Here is a 23,724-nt window from a genome sequence, read left to right on the forward strand (position 1 = left end):
GATGAGCCTCAAGGGACATCAACACACACAAACACACATTTGTGTGCACAAACATATATGTGCACAATGCAGAGGGCTCACACACACACTATGCATCGTGCCACCACCCCACACGCACATACACAAACAAGCACATGTGCATGCACACACACATGTGCGCATACATACATGCACGTGATGCAAAGGGCCCAGAAGGACACACTCTGCATCATGCCTTGATGAGCACTTCCACATACACACACACACATACATTTGTGTGTGCACAAACACACAAACACCTAGCTGCCCAAACATACATGCACCCAATGCAAAGGGCCCAGAAGGACATGCTCTGCGTCACGTCTTAACAGATAACAGATAATCAGAGTTGGAAGAGACCTTGTAGGTCATCTAGTCCAACCCCCTGCCCAAGTGGGAGACCCTATACCATTCCTGACAAATGGCAGTTCAATCTCTTCTTGAAAGTCTCAAGTGATGAAGCTCCCACAACTTCCCGAGGGCAACTTTTGTTCCACTGGTTGATTGTTCTCACTGTCAGAAAGTTTCTCCTTATTTCCAGGTTAAATCTCTCCTTGTTCGGTTTCCATCCATTATTCCTTGTCTGGCCTTCAGGTGCCTTGGAGAATAGCTTAACTCCCCTCCTCCTCTCTGTGGCAGCCCCTCAAATATTGGAAGATGCTCTCCTGTCTCCCCTGGTCCTTCTCTTCCCTAGACTAGCCAGACCCAGTTCCTGCAACTGTTCATCGTATGTTTTATCCTCCAGTCCCCTAATCATCCTGGTTGCTCTTCTCTGCACTTTTTCTAGAGTCTCAACATCTTTTTTATAATGTGGCGACCAAAACTGGATGCAGTACTCTAGGTGTGGCCTTACTAAGGCTTTATAGAGTGGTATTAGTACCTCCCTTGATCTGGATTGTATCCCTTTGTGAATGCAACTTGGGATTGCATTGGCTTTTTTGGCTGCTGCTGCACACGGCTGGCTCCTATTTAGCTGGTTGTCCACTAAAACTCCAAGATCCCTCTCCCAGTTCCTGCTATTGAGCCTGGTTTCACCCAGTCTATATGTGTCCTTTTGGTTTTTCTTGCCAAAGTGTAGGACTTTACTTTTACCTACATTGAATTTCATTTTGTTAGATACGACCCAGTGTTCTAGTCTGTCAAGATCCATCTGGATCTTGAGCCTATCTTCTTGGGTGTTAGCTATTCCTGCCAGCTCAGTATCATCTGCAAATTTGGTGAGTTCCCCTTCTATTCCCCCATCTATGTCATTAATGAAGATATTGGCAAACCTCAAAGGAGGTCTCCACCACCCCACGCATACACACACACATACACACACACACCCAGAGCGTAAAAGGCCCAGAAGGACCCATTCCAGTGACTCCTTGAGGACCTTAAAGGGACTTCCGGGAGGGAAGTGGGATGGCATAGAGACCAACCAGGATTCCTCAAAGACCCGGAGGAGAATGTGGCACCCATCCACCAACAGGCTCCTGCCACAGTGACTGGGTGCCTCTTGCTCAGGCCACCGCCGCCGTCCTTGGGAAATCCGACTGATGCTTGTGGGCAGAGAGCAGCTGGAGGCAAGAGGGGCTGCAGATGGGGAGTGACAGCTGAAGGCAGCCGCCAAATTGGAGCCATTAATCATGGCTTGACACAGATGCAGGAGAGGCTGTTTGCCTGCATGGCTTCCCCACCACTCCTGCCTTGGGGGAGGGGGGGAGGCTCAGCAGCCTCCCACTGACTCACTGGTGGTCCTAACCCCCTCCCCCATCTCTCTGGTTTTTCTTTCTCCCCACCCCCATTTCAGCCCCATCAGCGAGTCTGGGGTCTCCTTCTAAGAAGGCCCTGCAGAGACTGTCAGTCCCTGGAAGAAGGACCTCTTTTTATCCAAGTTGATTTACTTTCAGGATTAGATTGGTTGAGAGGGAGACAGGCAAGGTGGGTTTTCTTAGGCACAGCTTTCTCCTCCAGGAGGGAGTTAAGGAAATACCACAACAGATGCTGCATTGGAGATGGTTCTTGAGGTAGGCGGTCTCTGTATATGGAGGCTCTTCCGTCTCACCCTTGTGTTGGTCTGAATTCTTTGGGGTAGGTGAAATTTGGACAATTGGTGCATGGAGTTATTTATATCTTGGGGGAGGAGGAGGAGGAGGAGGAGGAGGAGGAGGAATTAAGGATGTGAATGAAGAATGAAGGATCCTGACTACATCCTAAGTTGCAGAGCTTGCAAAAATTTTAAAACGCACGTTTTAAGAAAAAATAAATAAACAAATCTCCCGTTTTGAGCTAACTTTTTAGAAAAGGCGATTGAGCGAAGAAAGAAAAACCTCCAGAGGAAAATAAAAAGACAGAGTAGAAGGAAAGGAAGAGAAATTAAGAACCAAAATTGCAGGGACGGAAAAGATAAAAAGGGCAGCCAAACACAGGAATATGCACTCCTAGATACGAAAATATTAGGAATATGCCCAAGTTGGGCCAATCTGGATCCAAGCCAGTTTTCCTAAAATCAATCCTCTAAATTGTAGGTTAGTTTGATGTTGAAAGCCACAACCAACTGCTGAACCACAGCCAAATTGGAAACGCTAACTTTTGATTATCAGTTGTGTGTGTGTGAGAGAGAGAGAGAGAGAGAAAGAGAGAGAGAGAGAGAGAGGGAAGGAAGGAAGAAAAGGAAGGAGGGAGGGAGGGAGGGTAGAGGAAGGAAGGAGGGAGATGGTGATAGGGATGAGAGGAAGGAAGGAAAGAGGGAGGGAGGGTAGAGGAAGGAAGGAAGGAAGGAAGGAAGGAAGGAAGGAAGGAAGGAAGGAAGGAAGGAAGGAAGGAAGGAAGGAAGGAAGGAAAGGAAGGAAGGAAGGAAGGACAGAAGGAAGGGATGGAGGAAGGAAGGAAGGAAGGAAGGACAAGGACAATGACTGTGGGATGGAGGAAGGAAGGAAGGAAGGAAGGAAGGAAGGAAGGAAGGAAGGAAGGAAGGAAGGAAGGAAGGAAGGAAGGAAGGAAGGAAGGAAGGAAGGAAGGAAGGAAGGATGGATGAGGAGAAGGACAATGACTGTGGGATGGAGGAAGGAAGGAAGGAAGGAAGGAAGGAAGGAAGGAAGGAAGGAAGGAAGGAAGGAAGGAAGGAAGGAAGGAAGGAAGGAATTCTCTGGCCACATCCTTCTCACCTTCTGCTTTATACCGTTAATTGTAAAAAAAGCAGAATCGACTCCTCCGGCTGGGATCTGACTCTCCTTTAGCCAAGGCTCGGAGTGGGTAGCCAGGCTGGGCTGCTCATTCATCATAGTTAAGCAGCCTGTCTCAGACACACACACACACACACACACACACACACACACACATAGCTCCTCAAGTGAGACTGCCAACAGTTAGAGCTATTCTGTCCGTGTGTGTGTGTGTGTGTGTGTGTGTGTGTGTGTGTGTGTGTGCACAACTTTGGAAGGATGCAAAAGAAAGAGATTTGTGTTTTTCTGTCTCAGGGAAAAAAACCTCTCTTGCAAACTGCACAACCCTTGAAACCTTCCATTCTGGCCAACACAAAACAACAACAATCTCCTTCCCCCTCCCCCCCCCCGCCCAAAACCCCCCAACAACAACCCCTGTGTGATTGTTGTGCTGCAAAGACTGTAATCAATTGAACATTGAACCTGGAATACAGGTAGTCCTTGACTTACAACAGTTCATTTAGTGACCGTTTGAAGTTACAATGGCACTAAAACAAGCGATTTATGACCCATTTTCACACTTGCGACCGTTGCAGCATCCCCCCACCATCACGTGATCAAAATTCAGGTGCTTGGCCACCGACTGGTATCTATGACGGTCGCAGTGTCCCCGGGGTCGACCGATTCCCATCTGACAAGCAAAGTCGATGGGGGAAGCCAGATTCGCTTAATGACTCTGTTCCTAACTTATCCATGGCCGTGATTCACTTAACAACGGTGGCGAGAAAAGTTGTAAAAGGAGGCAAACCTCACTTGAGAGCCGTCTCGTGCAGCACTGTAAGATCTGGGCTCAATTGTAGTCATAAGTCAAGGACTGCATGTGGAATGTGCGCCTTGCGGGGTAGCGCATCGTTCAGACAGCAAAGTCAAATTTCTAGTCCTCATGAGAAGTCAAGGTTCCTTTTGGGTACCCAATTGGGGCTTTCAACAGCAGCCTATCAGAACGCACAGGCAGGGGCACACAAGTGGTTCACGCAAGGCCACGAAAAAAATGGGTGGGAGGGGAAGGGAATGATGGAAAACTGATCCCGTTTCCCAGATCCCACTTCAATTTCAGATAAAATATAAGTTCTCCTCGCCTTACAATCCCCCCAAAGAATTTCTGTCACTAAGCAAGGCGTTTGTTAAGTGAGTGGGACCCAACGTTATCACCTTTCTCCTCCCCCCCCCAAGTTCTTAAACAAATTCCTTCCCTTATTAAGTGAATTGCACAGTCGTTAAATGAATCCCTATTGACTCTGGGAGTTGAAGCCCACCTGTCTTAAACTTGCCGAGGTCAAAAAGATAACAGAGTTGGAAGGGGCCTTGTAGGTCATCTAGTCCAACCCCCGCCCAAGCGGGAGACCCTACACCATTTCTGACAAATGGCAGTCCAATCTCTTGTGGAAAGTCTCAAGTGATGAAGCTCCTACAACTTCCAAGGGCAACTTCTGTTCCATGGGTTGATTGTTCTCACTGTCAGAAAATCCCTCCTTATTTCCAGGTTGAATCTCTCCTTGTTCAGTTTCCATCCATTCTTCCTTGTCTGGCTTTCGGGGGCTTTAGAAAATAGCTTGACCCCCTTCCTCATCCCTGTGGCAGCCCCTCAGATATTGGAAGACTGCTATCCTGTCTCCCCTGGTCCTTCTCTTCCCTGGACTAGCCAGGCCCAGTTCCTGCAACCGTTCTTCATATGTTTTAGCCTCCAATCATCCCCTAATCATCCTGGTTGCTCTTCTCTGCACTTTTTCTAGAGTCTCAACATCTTTTTTATAATGTGGTGACCAAAACTGGATGCAGTACTCTAGGTGTGGCCTTACTAAGGCTTTATAGAGTGGTGTTAGTACTTCCCTTGATCCAAAAGCACGAGAACCTCTCCATCCCTGCTCCCCCTGCCACCCAAAAAGTCTGACTCTCGAGACGTTGTGGGGTGCAGGGTGAGTGGCAAACTTGGGGCGGGGGGGGGGCGCAGGGGGGGAGATTGCCTTGCTGCTGTTTCCTTCCCCAATCCCTCCACCCCCGGACAGTCCCTGCCCAGAGTTAAACCAACTGTTTTTGTGACGCCCACCTTCACGTGAGGGGCTGGGGGCTCAGTGTGTGCCGAAACCAGCTGGAAGCCACCACCCCCTCCCTCCTCCATTATGGTATTGATCGGGGAGAGATTGCCGAAGACAGAAGAGCAAGTGGCCGTGATTGTTGGCACTTAGCTTGACAGCTATCCAATAGCCTTGAGATCCTGATGTATGGTCCGGAGAACCTGCCCGGTTGGTCGTCTCTCTCGGTTGTCGGGAAGCTGGGAGAAGGAAAAGTGGAGCGGGGAGGTGGGGGTTGGGGGGTTGGGGAGGGAGTTCAGGAACGAAACCTTTCCAACCTGTGCCAGGGATTGGTCAGTGATGGCGTTCCTTCTCCCAAACAGGGTTAACAGGAGAGTCCTCGGCATACAGCCATCTGTTTAGCGACAGAGTTATGACAACCCTGAAAAAAGGAGTCACTCAAGTGGCTGTCCCAGAGGTGCTTTTATTTCAAGAGGCAACTGGACTTTCTGTTTTTTTTTTTTTCCTTTGAAGAAGTTTCGCTTCTCATCCAAGAAGCTTCTTGAGCTCTGGACGGTGGGGGATGGAAGGATTTCTACTCCTTGCAGGCAGCTGGTCATTTGCATCCCTTTTAGAGAGCCGTTGAGGCCACTTGGAGGTTTATCTGTGTCCTTTGGGGGGTCACCTGAGTGGTGCAAACGGGTGTGGAGCCTTCCTGGAACTGCTGAAAGGACGGTGTTGTAGACTGGAGGTAGATGATGTAGTATCCCTCCCCCATGTTGACAGAGCTGTTCAATTTGGACATAGATGGCCTCTTTTTCAAACCAGAGGTCCCCTCTGTCCAAAATGTGGAGTTTATTGTCTTCCAAAGAGTGACCTGTGTCTTTTAAAGGCAGGTGGATTGCTGACTTTTGTCCTGAGGGCTTTGTTCTCCTATGTTGTGCCACGGCGTTTGTGAAGTGGTTGTTTTGTTTCTCCGCCAATCTTCTGTCTACGACACAGTCCTTTCAGCAGTTCCAAGATGGCTCTAGACCCATTTGCACCACTCAGGTGATACCCCGAGGACACAGATGGTGGCCTCAATGACTTTCTAAAAGGACGCAAATGATCAGCTGTCTGCAAGGACCAGAAATCCTTCCGTTCCCCATCATTCAGTCAGAGCTGAAGAAGCTTCTCGGATGAGAAGCGAAACGTCTTCAAAAACAACAACAACAAGAAAGTCCAGTTGCCTCTTGAATAAAAGCACCTTTGGGACAACCACGCCCTGGGTGACTGAGAATCTCCGTAGACACACAATTGCTCCACACACTTTGCAACTAACGTGGCATTCTCCAGGGTCACCTGATCAAAATTTGGGCACTTGGCAACCAGTAGGGGCAATCCTCGACTTACAACCGTTTGTTTAGTGATTGTTTGAAGTTACAAGGGCACTGAAAGGGACTTATGGTTGGTTTTCACACTTAGGACCGTTGTAGCATCTCTGCAATTGCCTGATCAAAATTTGGGCACTTGGCAACCGGCATGTTACAGCGTCTCGGAGGGTTGTGCGATTGCTATTTGCAACCTTCCCAGATGGCTTGCGACAAACAAAGTCATGCAGGAAGCCAGATTCACTTAACGACTTCAAAAGGTTCTCTAAATGAATGATTGTCAGTCGAGGATTATCTGTATCTGCAGTTAGAACCTGGTTTTGCCACAGCTCAACGATAATCTATCTATCCCTGTCGGTCTGTTTGTCCATGCACCCACTCACCCACCTCTATCCATCTATTAATCTATCCATCTATCCATATCTATCTATCTATCTATCTATCTATCTATCTATCTATCTATCCTCTATCTATCTATCTCATCTATCTATCTATCTATCTATCTATCTATCTATCTATCTACGTCTCTATCTCTATCTCTATCATCTCTATCTCTATCTATCTATCTATCTATCTATCTATCTGTCTATCTATCTTCTATCGATCTATCTATGTCTCTATCTCTATCTTCTATCTATCTTCTATCTTCTATCTCTATCTATCTCTCTATATCTATCTATCTATCTATCTATCTATCTATCTATCTATCTATCTATCTATTTCATATTTCCCAACTGCCAATTTGGGCAGTGTACAAGTTTATACTCCCTGATTGAAGAGGAGGAGGAGAAAGAGAAAGAGGAGGGAGGAGGAAGAGGAAGAGAAAAATGAGGAGGAGGAGGAGGAGGAGGGGAGGAAGAGAAAAGTGGAGGAGGAGGAAGAGACAGGCAAAGGAGGAGGAAGAGGAGAAGGAAGAGAAAGAGAAAGAGGAGGAGGAGGGAGAGGGGGAGGAAGTAGAGGTAGAGGAAGGAGGAAGAGGAAGAGAGATGGAAGAGAACAAAGAGAAAGAGGAGGAGGAGGAGGAGGAAAAATTTGCACAGCCTCTGCAATTTTTCAGTGGGTTTCCATCCCAGCAAAGCGATGGCTTTGTGATCCAACCAAAAACAACCACCCCACACAAGAACAACAACAACATCAGAACAATCCCTGAAATTGGAAGAATAGTTGGCAACCCTCTCGGTCAGCACCGCCAAGGCCTCCTCCGGATGCATTCAATTTGTCTCCCACGTTGACAAAAAAAAAAAAAAACAATACAAGTGGAGTTTTGATGAGCTGCTGTGTTCCACAAATCGTAACAACCACACCCCAAACCACAAAGTCTATCCTGATTCTTGGAATGCAGAAGCTGTTCTCCTCCGGTTGGAGAAGGACCCTGGGCAAAGTTTTGGTAACAGGATTGGCCCAAAGGACAGATCCTATCTTCACGGGAGGAATTGCCGAGGCCCGAAAGAGTAGTGTCAAAATGCACAAAAGCGTTGGCCTCGTGGTGAGATATCGAATGCATTCCAATTGTGGACAGTGTCCGCAGCTGTCCGATCTTTGCAGAGAACCCTTCCGCCCCTGCGTGCCTGCCAGATGTTTTGGCCAGGATCTCTGGGAAGATCAGAGAGGGAGCACAATGCATCTGGAAGGCCTCCAGGAGAGGAAGAAAGGGTGGCCTGCTAGATTGTCTGAATGGCTGGCCCTCCAAAACCTCCAATGACTTTTTTATTTCAAGGTGCTCCATGAATTCTATTTTACAGTAGGGGTGTCCAATTTTGACGACTTTAAGACTTGTGATGCCCACAGGCCTTTAAAAGTGGCATAAGGTGGACACCCCCTGCTTTACAACTTTACTTGGATTTGATTCTGATCTCAACGAACCAACCAATCAATCAGAATAGAGCTGGAAGGGTCCTTAGAGTTCTTCTAGTCTAGTGATGGTGAACCTTTTGGTGCCAAAGCGCGTGTGCACATACCCAAAATGCAAGGCGTCACCTTTGTGCATTTGTGCACCGCCCCGCGCATGTGCCCATGCCCCCTGTGCATGCACCCTGCCCAGGAGTGGGATTCTACCAGTTCGCACCTATTCGCTAGAACTGGTTGTTAACATTCTAAGCAGTTCGGAGAACCGGTTGTTAGAAGAAATTACTGGGCTAATCCTGTAAGGAAGGCAGGAAGGAAACATTCTGGTGTTGCTTACAGAAACTGCCTCTCCGTTAACCCATATTACATTCTGGGCAGGACTGGACTTCCTGTCTCTGGAACTTCTCTGGAGTTTTCTTTCCCTCTTTTGCTGGTACTTTGCTTGTGTGGAGTGACCATTCAAAGTCACAATGGCACTGAAAAATGTGACTTATGACCGTTTTTCACACTTACGACTGTTGCAGCATCCCCACGGTCATGAGAGGCCAGGCAAGGAGATACGTGCCTCGATGTGAGTGATGTTGAGTTGGCCACACCCAATCAGTCACATGACCACCAAGCCACATCCACCCAGTCACATGACCACCAAGCCACGCCCACCACCTAAGCCACGCCCACAGAACCAGTTGTTAAACAATTTTAATCCCACCCCTGACCCCACTCCCGTGCATACACGGCAGAGACCCGAAGGCCAGCTGGCCAGTGGGAGGTGCGCGCGCATGCGTGGTGGAGCTGAGCTAGACTGACAGCACACGCGCCCACAGAGAGGGCTCAGTTCTAGTCCAACTCCTTGCTCAAGCAGGAGACACTATACCATTTCAGAGAACTGGCTGTCCAGCCTCTTGTTAAAAACCTCCGGCGATGAAGCACCCACCACTTCTGGTGGCGGGCTGTTCCACTGGTTAATTGTCCTCACTGTTAGGAAGTTTCTTCTAAATCCCAGGTTGGAATTAAGCTCATCGGTTAAGCTTTCATTAAAATAATTCGATTTAATTAAGTTGGATCAAGCTGGTCTACCAGCTGAGCACAGCTAGAGTTTGTTCAACCCTCTGGGGTTATTTACCCATTCAAAATCCTGTCTTCAGAAAGCGTTCTTCTTTAACGGGGTTTGTTAACAAGGCATTTTATCTCAGCCGTGTCTCTCTTCCCGTAGGAAGTCCTGCTGAAAAGAGCAGCCGATCTGGTGGAGGCTTTGTATGGGATGCCCCACAATAACCAAGTAAGTCTCACCTCCTGCACTCCCCTCCCCCACCCCCGCCCCGGCATTGGGGAAGAGCAGAGAGAGGCCACCAACGTCTGCTTTGGTTTAACATCTGGTGAACATCTGGGCGAGATTGTCCATGGTCATTGATGGCCCTGGTCACCGGTGGACTGATGATCTTTGGTGGTCCGTCCCTGCCTTCTGACCCATCAAGGGTTACTGTCTCGATTCCATCTTAGGTCTGGATGGGGGGAAAAAAACACTAGGCTCTGATTCAAACTTAGCAAATCCACATATCTGGGCTTTCCACTCCCACCCCTTATAAAATTATAGATTTCCAGGTTTTATTTACTTATTTATTTTTATTTTAATTCATTTTAGTTATTTTCGTTTCGTTTCGTTTCATTTTAATTTATTTTATTTTAATTTAATTTATTCTTTTTTTTATTTCTATTGATTTATTTGCCATATGGCACGCAACTCTTAAGTCATACGGAGACAGCCAGTTTGGTTTAGCGCTGAAGGCGCCGGCGCAAAAAACCAGGAGACGGTGAGTTCTAGTCCTGCCTTAAACTCAAGCCAGCTGGGTGACTTTGGGCCAATCACCAGGAGATGGTGAGTTCTAGTCCCATTTTAGGGCATAAAGGCAGCTGGGTGACTTCGGGCCAATCGCCCAGAGAGACAGTGAGTTCTAGTTCTGCTTTAGGCAGGAAAGGTACTCAAATGAGCGGTGGAAGCTTTCCAACCAAAAAGGAAAGAAATTCGGTTGCCGTGACTCAACTTCTAGACCATTCTTCCTGGTTTATCTAAGAATCTACATCGAGGTCTCTGGGATTTTTCAGCCATAGCTGGTTGGTAAAGCTAAGGATGGAAGTAGGGCTGCCAGAGATGGCTTCCAAGACCTTTCAGGAATTATTTTTTCTGGATCTTTTTAAGGCCACCTGAAGGTTGTTTTTGCAACCATGCCTGGGAGCTCCCGATGAAACAGGCAAAGCTCCCAAGATGCCTCCTTGGGACGCAGAAGTCCCATCTTTCCCTACCTGAAACCCTCCACCGTGCTGGGCTTCAAATTCCCACGATGTCTCAGGTGTAGCTCATATCAGGTGTAGCTCATATCCCAACCTCCAGCTGGTTGCAGACGCATGAAACTGTCCCAGCTTGCAAATCCACCTGTGGACTTGTAGATATGAAGACCTTTTTTTATTTTTATTTTTTGGATGCAACATTCCAAGGTTCCCAAAAATCTAATACCTTGTTTAGCTGTGCAGACGATCATTTCCATTTCTTGGATCTTGCTTGCTACCCTCAATGCTGAGAGAGAGTGAAAGAGAGAGGGAGGGAGGGAGGGAGAGAGAGAGAGTGAGTTCGCCCCCCCCAAACATCCCTGTACAAACATCTGGCTCCCAAGCCAACATCTGTTTGTCATCAGGAATTCCAGGGCGATTGTGTAACCGGCTTCGAACATCTCCCTGCTTCCTCACCCCTGTCCAAGGTCCAACCAGTGTTTTCACAGCTCTGTCATGGCTCACAACACCTGGGCGGATATAGCTGAGGTCCTGAGGAGGCGTCAGGTCGGGCCAAACAGGTGGGAGGTGTTGGCTTTACAGAGCCAAAGTCCCCCGGACTTCCTTTTCCAGGGTATAAATCTTCCACACCCGTTTAGGGGTGACCAGCAACAGAACAGTGGGGCCGAATTCTCAGCCGCCCACCAAGGAGAAAGGGAAAACCAGCGTTGGGGCCCGGCTACATGTTACACCCATTGCTTGAGACGATGGAAGGGCCGGGCTGGGACACATCCTAAGCAGGGTTGGGTTCAAAGTGGGTAAGGTTGGCAGCACCAACTCACCGTTCGGTGCGGAAAAAGGGTTTCCGAAGAAGAGATTGCTGTGTTTTCCCTTTCAGCCATTTTAGAACAAAGAATGCTAGGGCTGGAAAGGATATCAGAGGTCTTCTAGTCCAACCCCCTGCTCAAAGCAGGAAACCCTATACATTCCAGACAAGTGGCTGCCCAATCTCTTCTTGAAAACCTCCAGTGATGGAGCACCCACAACTTCTGGTGGCAAGCAGTTCCACTGGTTCATTATTTTTACTGTTTGGAAACTTCTCCTCGGTTCTAGGATGCTTCTCATCTTGATTAGTTTCCATCCATTGCTTCTTGTCCTGCCTTCAGGCATTTTGGAGAATAGACTGACCCAATTGTCTTTCATGGCTAAGGTGGGACTAGAACTCACCATCTCCTGGTGATTGGCCCAAAGTCACCCAGCCAGCTTTCATGACTAAGGCAGGACTAGAACTCACCTTCTCCTGGTGATTGGCCCAAAGCCACCCAACTGCCTTTCATGGCTAATGTGGGACTAGAACTCACAGTCTCCTAGTGATTGGCCCAAAACCACCCAGATGGCTTTCATTCCTAAGGCAGGACTAGAACTCACCTTCTCCTGGTGGTTGCCCCAAAGTCATCCAGATAGTTTTCATGGCTAAGGCAGGACTAGAACTCATTGTCTATACCCTTTGCCAGGCCTCTGCTTGAGCCCGAAAGGATTATGCAGGACCGCTCCCCAGATATGCTAGGACTCCAATCCCCAGCATCCCCAGCCTGTGGCATTCCTGACACTTTGGAGGAGGGGCTGAAAGGCTGGGAAAGGGCGTGTTCTGAGCAGCCTGATCTCTTGCACTCAAACAGGACATCATCTTGAAACGGGCAGCCGATATCGCCGAAGCTTTGTATAGCGTCCCGCGCAACCCTAACCAGCTGACGTCCCTGGCCGGGAACCATGGGCACTCGGGCATGATGAGCGTCAACTCCTTTGGGAGCCAGCTGGCCATCAACATCAGCGAGTCCACCCAGGGCTCGGAACAAGGTAGGCCAAGGAAGTCCTCACTTAAAGACCCAACCTTCCACGAATGTTCGAAACGACGAGAGTGCTGAACGAAGGAACGTAGAATAGGTACTCGAACTTGCGGCCATGGCGATCCGACTGCCTGGCAACTCGTTCGAAGTTGTGGCAGGTTTGCCACGATCACCTGACCGCCATGTGCAATCCTCTCCGATGGCTTCAATGGGGAGGAGAGCCAGGATTGCAGTCATTGAGTGAGGCGGTCACGTGGGCGTCTCGCTGAATGACCGCAATGACTTAAATTTTGGGCTCAATTGCAGTCATAGGTCAAGAATCACCTGTCCTTGAAGCCATCCCAGTTGATGACACTCATCGCATGATCGTCCTAATATGGCATTTGTGGAGAGTGAGGGGTAGACGACTCCTAAAGCTGGAGGCTCTGTTGGCCAGTCCATCCTAAGCGCCATCTCTTTTCCTTCCAGCTCCTTGTGGGTCAGAGGGTACAGGTTGGTCCTCGAGCTGCAACCGCAACCGATCCTAAAATTTATGTTGCTGAATGAAACATTGGTGAAGCGAGTTTTACCTCATTTTACAACATTTCTTGCCACCGTTGTTAAGTGAACCACTGCATTTGCTAAGTTAGTCACATGGTCGTTAAACGAATCAGGACTCCCTGTTGACTCGGCTCATCAAAAGGTTACAAAAGTGGATCACGTGAGCCCCGGGACCGTCATAAATACGAGTCAGTTTGTGATGACCCAAAGGGGCGTGGCACAAAGGCAACACAGCCAGATAATCAGTAGGAGTCCCTCTATTAACTCCCAGCTTTGCCCCCAATATCCTGGTTACATTCTGGGCTGGAGAAAAACTCTCCCAGGAACAGCCTTTGGCTGCAGAGAATCAAGTCCAAAACGTGGCCAAGAAAAACTGGAATTGTAAGTCCAATCAAGGCAAGAGGAGGTCATTAGTTTGGCAGGGTAAGAGAAGGAATTTCAGCCATGAAGGAGGGGCAGTAATTCAACATGGTTGGGAGGACACCAGGAATGCAAATAAGCAAAGTCAACACAAGATAGACTCATGTTTGTTCCCAGCAGCTGCCGCACTCAGCATGCATTTCTTTTAAACTCTCTTCCCAGCTGTGGCTAATGAAGGGAATCAGGGCCCTTTCCTCCCCCGTAAGCCATGCAACCCATATTGCTCTCTTCTCCGTTCCTTCCTGCATGCCCTAGGATGAAGAGAGGGTGGGCCTGGTTCTTCCTCTGAACTCCCTCTCCCTTGTTCTACCCCTCCCCTGCTCTGGCCAGCCGGACATTGCCCTTCCCCAGTTTCCTCCACAGCTAATGGAGCCACACTCCCGCTCCCTGTCAGCTGTTCGTCTTCCTCCTCAGATTCAGACTCCGACAGGGGCATGACGCAGTTACCAATTTGATCATGGGGAATGCTGCAATTGCACTGTGTGAAAAATAAGTCTCTTCTTGTCAGTGCCGTTGTAACCTGGAACGGTCACTAAACAAACTGCCGTAAATCGAGGAGTGCTGGTATTTTTAATTTCTCTCTCTCTCTCTCTCTCTCTGTTTGTCTCCATCTGACTTCCAGGATACCCGCGCAGCGCAAGCAGCGTCTCACCCCGGGGCTACGTGCCCAGCTCAACCCCGCAGCAGAGCAACTACAACACAATCACGTCCAGCATGAATGGTTACGCGGGGGCCGCCATGACTGGCCTTGGGGTGCCAGGCTCGCCCAGTTTCCTCAACGGCTCCACTGCCAACTCCCCCTACGCCAGTGAGTATTGTGGCTGTTGGATTAGAGACCGGCAACTGGGCCCTGGTCGGATTCATTCCTCGCCATGGCTTCACACCAATGTTTCTGTGCAAATTTGTCGTTTGTTTTCCGAGCTGGGGTTAATGTCGAACGGAGAAAAAACCTTTGAAGGAGGGCTGTCGGTCTAAGGATCTGTTTTTCTGCTGAGCTGGATGGTTTGTTTCTTATTTTCAAGAATAATTCGAGGCAGCAAACCTATCCCAATGTATCTTTCTCCTCCTATTATCCCAACAAGAACAACAACCCAGTGAGGTGGGTTGGGAATGAGTGGCCCAAGGACACCCAGCTGGCTTTTCAGGAGCCATCCCCGACTCATACAAGGGAACAACCTTCTGAATGGACTTCATCCCTTCTGGGGGGAGACTTCCTGGGTCGGGAACATTTCTTTCTAGCTCCTCCCTGGAAGACTCCAGTCCATTCCCAAAACTGGACACCATGGAAGACCTCGTGTGTAATGGTATAGAAGAGTGGAAGAGGAGGAGGAGGGAGGACTGAGGGGTCCCTGGTGCTCTCTGAGCTGGGTGCTTTTCTTGCAGTCGTTACATGACCCAAATAGGTAACATCATCGGAGCTAGGAGGGAGTGGGGTTTGTGGAGAGGAGGATGAAGGAAGGAGGGATGGAGGAAGGAAGGAAGGAAGGAAGGAAGGAAGGAAGGAAGGAAGGAAGGAAGGAAGGAAGGAAGGAAGGAAGGAAGGAAGGAGAAGGACAATGAGTTTGGGGTCCTTGGTGCTCTCTGAGCTTGGTGTTTTTCTTGTACTCGTTACATGACCCAACTAGGTAACATCCTCAATGCTAGAAGGGAGTGGGGTTTGTGGAGAGGAGGATGAAGGAAAGAGGGATGGAGGAAGGAAGGAAGGAAGGAAGGAAGGAAGGAAGGAAGGAAGGAAGGAAGGAAGGAAGGAAGGAAGGAAGGAAGGAAGGAAGGAAGGAAGGGAGGAGAAGGACAATGACTGTGAGGTCCTTGGCGTTCTCTAAGCTTGGTGGTTTTCTTGCAGATATTTCATGGCCCAACTAGGTAACACTATCAGCGCTAGGAGGGAGTGGGGTTAGGAGGAGCAGAAGGAAAGCATAAGAAGGGGGAAAGCAGCAACAGGAGCAGGAGGAGGACTGTGGGATCCTTGGTGCTCTCTGAGCTTGGTTATTTTCTTGGAGACGTTTCATGGCCCAACTAGGCAACATAATCAGTGCTAGAAAAGTGTGGGGTTTACAGAGGAGGAGGAGGAGGCCAGCCATCTTCCTCCCTTCCCAGGACTCGAGCCACACACACACACACACACACACACACACCCATTTCTCTGCCCCACTGACCCTTATCCTTCTCTCCTCCCCACCCGCCAGTCATGCCATCCAGCCCACCCCTGGGGGCTTCCTCCACTCCGGCCGGCGTCTTCTCCTTCTCCCCGGTCAACATGATCTCTGCCGTCAAGCAGAAAAGCGCCTTCGCCCCGGTTGTGCGACCCCAGGCCTCCCCAACCCCCAATTGCACCAGCACCAACGGGGCCGGCCTGCAAGGTAAGGAGGACTTTTGTCTTCAATCCAGGCTTACCATCCTGGGGACCGTCGCGAGCTCACCTTCCCCACCCCCACCCCGTGTAGAAGTAGTCCTCGACTTACGATGGTTCATTTAGCGACCGTTTGAAGCTACAACGGCACTGGGGGAAAAAGAGGGGGGGGGCTTATCGCCGTTTTCCACATTTTTTTAATGACGGCTGTGGCATCCCCGTGGTCATAATTCAGACGCTCGGCAACCGACTCGTATTTATGACGGTTACAGTGGGTCCCTGGGGGTGGGGGTCACGTGATCCCCTTTGCGACCTTCCGACAAGCCAAGTCAAGTGGGGAAGCCAGATTCATTGAACAGCCGGGTGTCTGACTTCACAACTGTGGTGATTCGCTTAACAAGCTGTGGAAGAAAGAGTAAAACGAGGCAAAACTCACTTAAGGAATGTCTCACTTAATAACAGAAACTTGGGACTCCGTGGTGGTCGTAAGTCGAGGACTACCTGCATAATCTGGGACAGGGATCTCCAACCTTGGCCCCTTTAAGACTTGTGGACTTCAACTCCCAGAATTCCTCAGCCAAATTCTGAGAGTTGAAGTCCACAAGTCTTAAAGCGGCCAAGGTTGGCTGGGGAATTCTGGGAGTTGAAGTCCACACCTCTTCAAGTGGCCGAGGTTGAAAAACACTGATAGGATCTACCCTTGGCATGTTGTGAACCAGAAACATCTTTTTAGGGGATTTAAAATACTAAAAATTAAGAAAATATTAGACGTCTAAGCAGAGAGCATTTCCGTGAAAGAGAGTAGAATGTCCTTGGAGGCATCTTCTATCGTTCCCAAAGTGGTTTGCGGGACCTAGAGGGAGAGAAATAAATCCACTTTCAAGAAGAAACAGGCCCTGTTTTCACCCCCAAAGACTTGTTAGGCTGACGGAATTTAAATGTTCTTTCACATCCCCTAAAGCTAAAATTCTTCTTGTTTTTTTAAATAAAGAGCTTTCAGCCAAGCGGGCCTCAATGAGGACTAGTCTAAGGTCTGGGCTGATTGGTAACAGAGATTTGAATTTCCCCCAAACCCTCAGTGGACAATGCTGTTTCCAACTCAACAAAGTCCCCGGAAGAGCTACCAGACGAGGCAGCTTCTTCCCAGGGATTTCCTTGTGGTGCTTTTTCCCTTCTCTCTTACTCCTCTTCCTTATGGACACCCTAAAAGGGTGCACCCCCTAAACCTCTCCTATTCGGAAAGGAAATGGGAAATCTGGATTATTCCATACGTGTCAAAAGCTCCTGGGAGCTCTTTGGTCGCTACTTGTCTAAATCCAGGATCTGGTGTTTTATTGAAAGGAATCGAGGATCTTAAATCTCTTGTCTTCATAGATTCTCAAGTGTATCTTTACTGCAGTTTTTGTGCTTCACTAACTGTCTTTTTATTTTTATTTCTTGGCCTTCCTCTTTTCTTGCTTTTTCCTTCCTTCTTTCCTTCCTTCTTCTCTTCCTTCTCTCTGTTTCATTTCTCATCCTTCTTTTTTCTCTTTCCCCCTCCCTTCTTCCTTCCTCCCTCCCTCTCCTTCCCCTCCCTCCCTCCCTCCCTTTTTCTTTCTCCTTCCTTCCTCTCCTCCCTCCCTCCGTCCTTCTTTGTTTCATCTCTCATTCTACCTTCCTTTTTTTCTTTCCCCTTCTTTTCTTCCTTCTTTCCTCCCTTTTTCCCTTTCCCCTCCCTTTCTCCCTCTTCCTCCCTCCTTCCATTTCACCCTTCCTCCCTCTCTCCTTTCCTTTTTCTCTTTTCCTTCCTCCCTCCTCCACTCCTTCCTCCTTCCCTCTTTCCTCCCTCCTCTCTCTGTTTCATCTGTCTCATCCTTCTTTCCTTCTTTTTTCTCTTTTCCCTTCCTTCCTCCCTCCCTCCCTCCTTCCCTCGCTGCTTGCTCGATCCCACCAACCAGACCAACCCTTTGAGGATTCTGCAGACAAGTTTCAAACAGCGTCTCGGTCACTCCAAGGATTGGCTTACTCTTAATCACAGTATGTTCCTTCTCTCCTTTCGCTGCTTTGCCTTCTCCTCTCTCTCTCTCTCTCTCTTTCTTTCTCTCTCTCCGCTGCTCCTCCCACTTTGAATAATTCCTCCGCAACAGCCTCGTAAGCACCTACATTGTCCACCAGAATCAGGACAGATGAGGGTAGATATTTAGGTGGATGTAAATATGTATGTACAGGTATGAACAAACATTTGACTGGGATGGCATGAGGCTCCTGCCTTGAGCGAAGGGTTTGACTAGAAGACCTCCGAGGCCCCTTTCATCCCTATGTTTCTAAGACTTAGTTTGATCTTGCCAAAGGCACACAAAGACAGCCAGGAATGACTGCAGGATGTAGTCCAAAATGAGAAATTAATGGCCTCAAGAAAGCGATCCAATCTCCTCCTAATTTTTTATGGGCCATGGCGTTGTGGCCCCGCCGGCAGCTGACAGAGCCGGTAGCAGAGTCGGACAGTAGTGAGGAGGTTGGGGAGGAATCCGGGTCAGTCTTGGAGGCTGGGGAGGGCTCGGACGAGGGCTCTGCGTCAGAGGCAGAGATGGGGCCAGGGTAGGCTGGCAGTCATCAGCTGCCATCAGGCTCAGACAGCAGTGAGGCGGGGGAGCTTCTGGAACCGGTTCCCAGCCTGCGCATGCTCAGGGCTACCAGAAGGCAAGAACAATTGAGAAAGCAGGTTCAACTCAGGAGTAAGGCCACGCCTCGGAGATGATTGGCCCCTCCCATAGGACATAAAAGAGGAGCGAAGGGGACGTGAGCCTTTGCAGGAAGCAATTAGTTCGTCTGGTCGATTCAAGTTCTGTTTGACTCTGTGTCAAGTTTGGCCTTGCCCTGCGTTTGGCAATTCGTTCTCTGGCAGCATTCCAAGTGTGATAAGGTGGGCGTTTATCAACATTCCCCCGAAAGATTGTTTGAGAAGCCTTGCAGGCTGTGAATGAATGTAATTCACAGCCGGGGAAATAAAAGAGATTTTGCCAGGACTAAGATTGTGTTTTGTACTTTCTAAGGAAGCCTAGGTCAGAATACATGCCTAGAAGGCAGTGCTTTTATAATAACGGAACGGAATAACAGAGACTACACTGAGCCAGACAGAACAGAGATTAGTTTTATCAAAGATGCTTTTTAAAAAAGGCAACGATGATTTTTTTTTTCCCTTGAGGCAAGAAGAAAAATGTTTCACTTCTCATCCAAGAAGCTTCATCAGTTCTTGGATGAGATGAGAATGGAAATGTCTCCTCCTCCTCCTCCTTCTTCTTCTTCAAGAAAAATAATAATAATCCAGTTGCCTTTTGAAAAAGCACCTTTGGGACAACCATGGTTTGGATGACGGAGAATTTTCCACAAACAAAGAGGGAACAGAACAAAATGGAATAAAATATTTAATTTGGCCGTGTGGTTAGACACACAAGGCATTTGACTCCGATATACAAGCACTCGGTGTACTTGCAAAACAACAGAAAAATAATAATAATATTACAAAATACAGTGTGGCTCTGCAGCTTCGCAGTCAGCCAGCGACCTCCCCGGGCCTGCCAGTTGGCCCAAAAGAAGCATTCGCATTGTCTTCTTTCTAGCAATTGGGGCAAAGATGCAGCCCAAATGTGGAAGTCCTCTGTGACTTTCGGGGAGGGTGTCCAACATAGGAAACCAGCCTGCCATGTTGTGGGACATCACCCTTTGAGGATATTGTGCCAAAAGTGATCTCCACAAACCTAGGTGTTCTATCCTAGGCCTCCCCAAAAAACACTAGGTCAATTCTGAGTCCCGGCAAAAACCTCTTTTATTACATTAATGTGAATTTATTTCATTCACAGTCAGCCAACGGCTTGGCAAACAGTCTTGCGAAGATAGATTAATTAGCTTAGACCTTTATCAATCCTGGAACGCTGCCCGGTAAATAGTTCCACACTCAGTGCTGACAGGGAAGGGCTGGGTTATACAGACAAATCTTCACGAGGCTGGAACGAACGAACGAGCGAGTTGTTTCCTGCAAAAGCCCCCCTCCCCTTTTGCTTCTCTTTTAATCCTGATGGGAGGGGCCATTCATTGTCCACCTGTGGCCTTACTCCCACGTTGAACCTGAGTTCTTAATTGTGCCTTCCTTTTGGCAGCTCTGCGCATGTGCAGGCTGGGAACCAGTTCCAGAAGCTCCCACGCCTCACTGCTGCCTGAGCCCGAAGGCAGCTGATGACTTCCGGCCTGCCCTGGTCCCATCTCTGCCTCTGACACAGAGCCCTTGCCCGAGCCTTCCTCAACCTCCAGAAATGGCCTGGGTTCTTCCCCAACTTCCTCACTACTGTCCAACTCTGCTGCCAGCTCTGCCAGCCGCTGGCAGGCCACAACACTAGGTTCAATCGAGGTTAAAGAGAACCTGTCTGTGAAGACTCTCAAATCCTTCAGGTCCTAGTTGACCCAAAGATGTTTTTTTCCCAGAGGAAACTAGACCTTCTTGGAGGAGGGGAGGATGAGTGTTCCTTGAAGATCTTTTGTTTCTAATCCAAGAAGCTTCTTCTGATCTAACTGGAGAAGAACTGAAGAAGCTTCTTGGATTACAAGCAATATGTTTTCAAAAAAATAAAACAAGAAAGTCCAGTTGCCTTTTGGAGGAAGCACCATTGGGACAGAACCTGGACACACTTGTGTGCAAATTTGGGGATGCCCAGTCTGGGCTCAAGAAACTCACCATAACTCTAGAGTCATGATGGCATGTCTACTTTGGAACTGGGTTTGTCTAGTTTAATGAAAAGAAGGACCAGGGGAGACTTGATAGCAGTCTTCCAATATCTCAGGAGCTGCCACAAAGAAGAGGGAGTCAAGCTATTCTCAAAAGCACCTGAAGGCAGGACAAGAAGCAACGGGTGGAAACTAATCAGGGAGAGAAGCAACTTAGAATTAAGGAGGAATTTCCTGAGACTGAAAACAATTAATTAGTGGAACAACTTGCCTCTAGAAGTTGTGGGTGCTCCATCACTGGAGGAAAAGATTGGACAGCCACATTTCTGGAATAGTATAGGGTCTCCTCCTTGAGCAGGGGGTTAGACTAGAAGACCTCCAAGGTCCCTTCCAACCCTATTATTCTGTGTTGTAACTTTTAAGAATCCAATGCCTTAAAGTTAAACATGGTCACCGTTAGCTCCTAAACTCTCTTCAGTGACCAGATCTGCAGGACTAGGGATGAAATGACAGCAGCCTTCCAATATTTGAGGGGCTGCCCCAAAGAAGAGGGTGTGTGTGTGTGTGTCAATCTATTATCCAAAGCACCTGAGGGTAGGACGAGAAGTGTTGGGTAGAAGCCAGTCCAGGAGAGAAGCAACCTAGGACTAAGGAGAAATTTTCTGACGCTTAGAACCATGAATCAGTGGAACAACTTGTCCTTCAGAAGTTGTGGCTGCTCCATCACTGGAGATTTTTAACAAGAGATTGGACAGCCATTTGTCTGAAATGGTGTAGGATCTCTTGCCTGAGCAGGAGGTTGGACTAGAAGACCTTCAAGGTCCCCGTCCGACTCTGTTATTCTATATTGAATTATACCCAGAGAACCAAGAACCATGGATTTCTGCATTGCTCTTCAGGAACAATGGAACGACTTGCCTGCATAAGTTGTGGGTGTTATTCTGGGGTGGTGTCTTTAAGGCGCGGACAACTGAACTTCTCTAGGGGGGGTTGATTGGGACCTTCTCTGTTTTCCAGGCCTGTCGGGGCTCATTGTCCCACCCATGTGAATCATGGGAGGAAGACAACGCAAACAGATTAGCACTTGGACTTTTGGAGACCCTCAAATGGACGCCTGGGCCCAGCCAGGGGTGCAAGACCTGCCTTCCTGAATTCTCCTCGTCCCTGGTGACTTCCCACGTTGTCGGTTGGACCCCATCCCACAAGTTCCCCTCTCTTCGACCCAGGCTGCATCGGGGGCTGAAGGAGGGTGACGATCGACCGATGCCCTCTTGGGAGATCTACAACAACTCTGGATTTGGGGAAGGGGGCTCCTTCCTGAAAGAGGAGGAGGAGGAGACAACCAAGGAGGAGGGGGAGACAACCAAGGAGGAGAGACCTCCAAAGCGATGGGAGCTCTACCATCTTCCACTAAGGGGTCCTTTGCCCGTTCCTGTCCCCCTCCTGGTTCAAGGATAACAAACAGACCGAGGGAGACCCTCACCACACCCAGACAGGGACCCTCACTCAGGTAGACTTGCTGATGGCCAAGAGGGAGGGGGTCTCCATTTTCCCAGCAGGTTTGCTTTTCTTAAAAGCTTAGGAGTCCCGTCTCCCACTCCCTCAATGGAAAAGACACCCCCCCGTGTAAACCAGGCCCCAAGTGTCAGCCCCCACCCCCACCCCAAGCTGGTTTGGATGAAGTCTACCCACCCAGACTACACCCCCACACACACACCCTTTTTCATCCTGGCTAAAAGCCGGCTTGTCTGCAGCCCATCTTCTGTCTGCTCCATTTTTCTTTTCCAGGCCTTTTCCTCGTCTTTGCTACAGGTTGGTTCTCGACTTACGACCCCAACGGAGCCTCAAATTTTTTTTTGGGGGGGGGGGGCTTCCGTTGCTAAAGTGAGTCTCACCTCGTTTTACGACCTGGCTTGCCCCAGGGGGTTAAACCAGGGGTCAGTAACCTGCAGCTCTGGAGCCGCATGTGACTCTTTTCATCCCTCTTGCTGAGGCTCCCTGTCGCTGGTTGGCTCCACGATTGATCGGGCTTTTGGTTAGGACAGGTAGAGGAAAAAAAGGACGCCGCTCTAGGAGGAGACTCTATGGTGGGGGGAACCGCCATTAGAGTCTGATTGGCTCCAGAATTGAACGCGGGGGGGCTTCCGGTGAGGACCTTTGTGGCTCTTTGAGCGCTTAAGGTTGCCGACCCCTGGGTTAAGCGAATCGCTGCTTCAGTCCGTCCCACGGGGGTGAAGTGGATCTAATCTCCCCATCGGCTTTGTCAGTAGGTCGCCAAAAGGGATCACGTGATCCCAGGATGCCGCGACCGTCACCAATAGGAGCCAAGCGTTGACCAGCGTTCTGGATTTTGATCACGTGACCGCGGGGTCGATGCTGCAACGGTCGTATGGTGTGAGAAACAATCGTCAAGTCAAGTTTTTTTTTTCCAGTGCCGTTGTAACTTCAAGCGGTCGCTAAACGAACCGTTGCACATCGAGGACTCCCCTATATTTAACAGGGAGAGACAGAACCAATCCCATTTTTTCCCTCCGGGTTTACAAAAGAGCCAGGCATTTAAACAACGGCCACCACCACAACTCTCTCCTAAAAGGCCTCCTTTTCCCCTTTTCCCCTTTCCAATTTTTTACATTCTTTCATTCCCCACCCCCTCAAAACGATCCAGTTTTCCAAACTGGCCGGTACGCTGGCTCGGGTTCAAGCTTGTTTTTAAAATAATAATAATAATAATAATAATAATTTTTCATCCTGCTCTTCTTTTTTGAAACCAAAAAGAGAGAGAGAGAGAGAGATTTTGTACCAAGCGCAACCAATTCTTTGTCACGCCTTTTCCATTTTGTCTCTTTTGCTTTTCGTTTTGCAAAACAACCACCACCACCACCACAAAAAAGAGAAAATAGTGAGATCCAAGGGAGGGTGAAATCCAAGCAAGCACCAGGTGTGTGTGTGTGTGTGTGTGTGTGTGGAGAACCGATTCCAGCTGGGTGGCAAGTCCCATTGAAAGCAACCTCTCAGCTTGGCAAACCCCTGGGGTTTTGGTTTCCTCTCCCCACCTCTTGCATTATTTTTCTAGCCTTATTTCCGAGCGACAAAGGGGGGAGGGGAATGGGGGGGGCATGAATATCTGTAAATAAAGACTGCGGAAACAAAAAA

At 48.8% G+C, this 23,724-nt stretch overlaps 1 protein-coding gene across 5 annotated transcripts in view; it reads left to right on the forward strand.

Moving 5' to 3' along the window:
- Positions 1–23,468, forward strand: part of LOC113428725 (transcription factor COE3-like) — an 81,960-nt gene extending 58,492 nt beyond the window's left edge. For 2 of the 5 annotated variants that reach the window (XM_087962616.1, XM_087962613.1), the window contains 6 exons: positions 9,665–9,730; positions 12,396–12,573; positions 14,146–14,331; positions 15,710–15,883; positions 17,811–17,889; positions 21,589–23,468. In XM_087962616.1, coding sequence (XP_087818742.1) covers positions 9,665–9,730; positions 12,396–12,573; positions 14,146–14,331; positions 15,710–15,883; positions 17,811–17,884 — 678 coding nt within the window. In that variant the 3' untranslated portion in view covers positions 17,885–17,889; positions 21,589–23,468. The remainder of the gene's footprint in view (positions 1–9,664; positions 9,731–12,395; positions 12,574–14,145; positions 14,332–15,709; positions 15,884–17,810; positions 17,890–21,588) is intronic. The other 3 variants (XM_087962612.1, XM_087962614.1, XM_087962617.1) reach the window with 2 other exon arrangements.
- Positions 23,469–23,724: the final 256 nt, after the last annotated feature.

This window comes from Notechis scutatus, chromosome 4 (assembly GCF_049901735.1).
Source record: "Notechis scutatus isolate UNSWTSFEM ecotype Mainland chromosome 4, rNotScu1.2, whole genome shotgun sequence".
NCBI lineage: Eukaryota > Metazoa > Chordata > Lepidosauria > Squamata > Elapidae > Notechis > Notechis scutatus.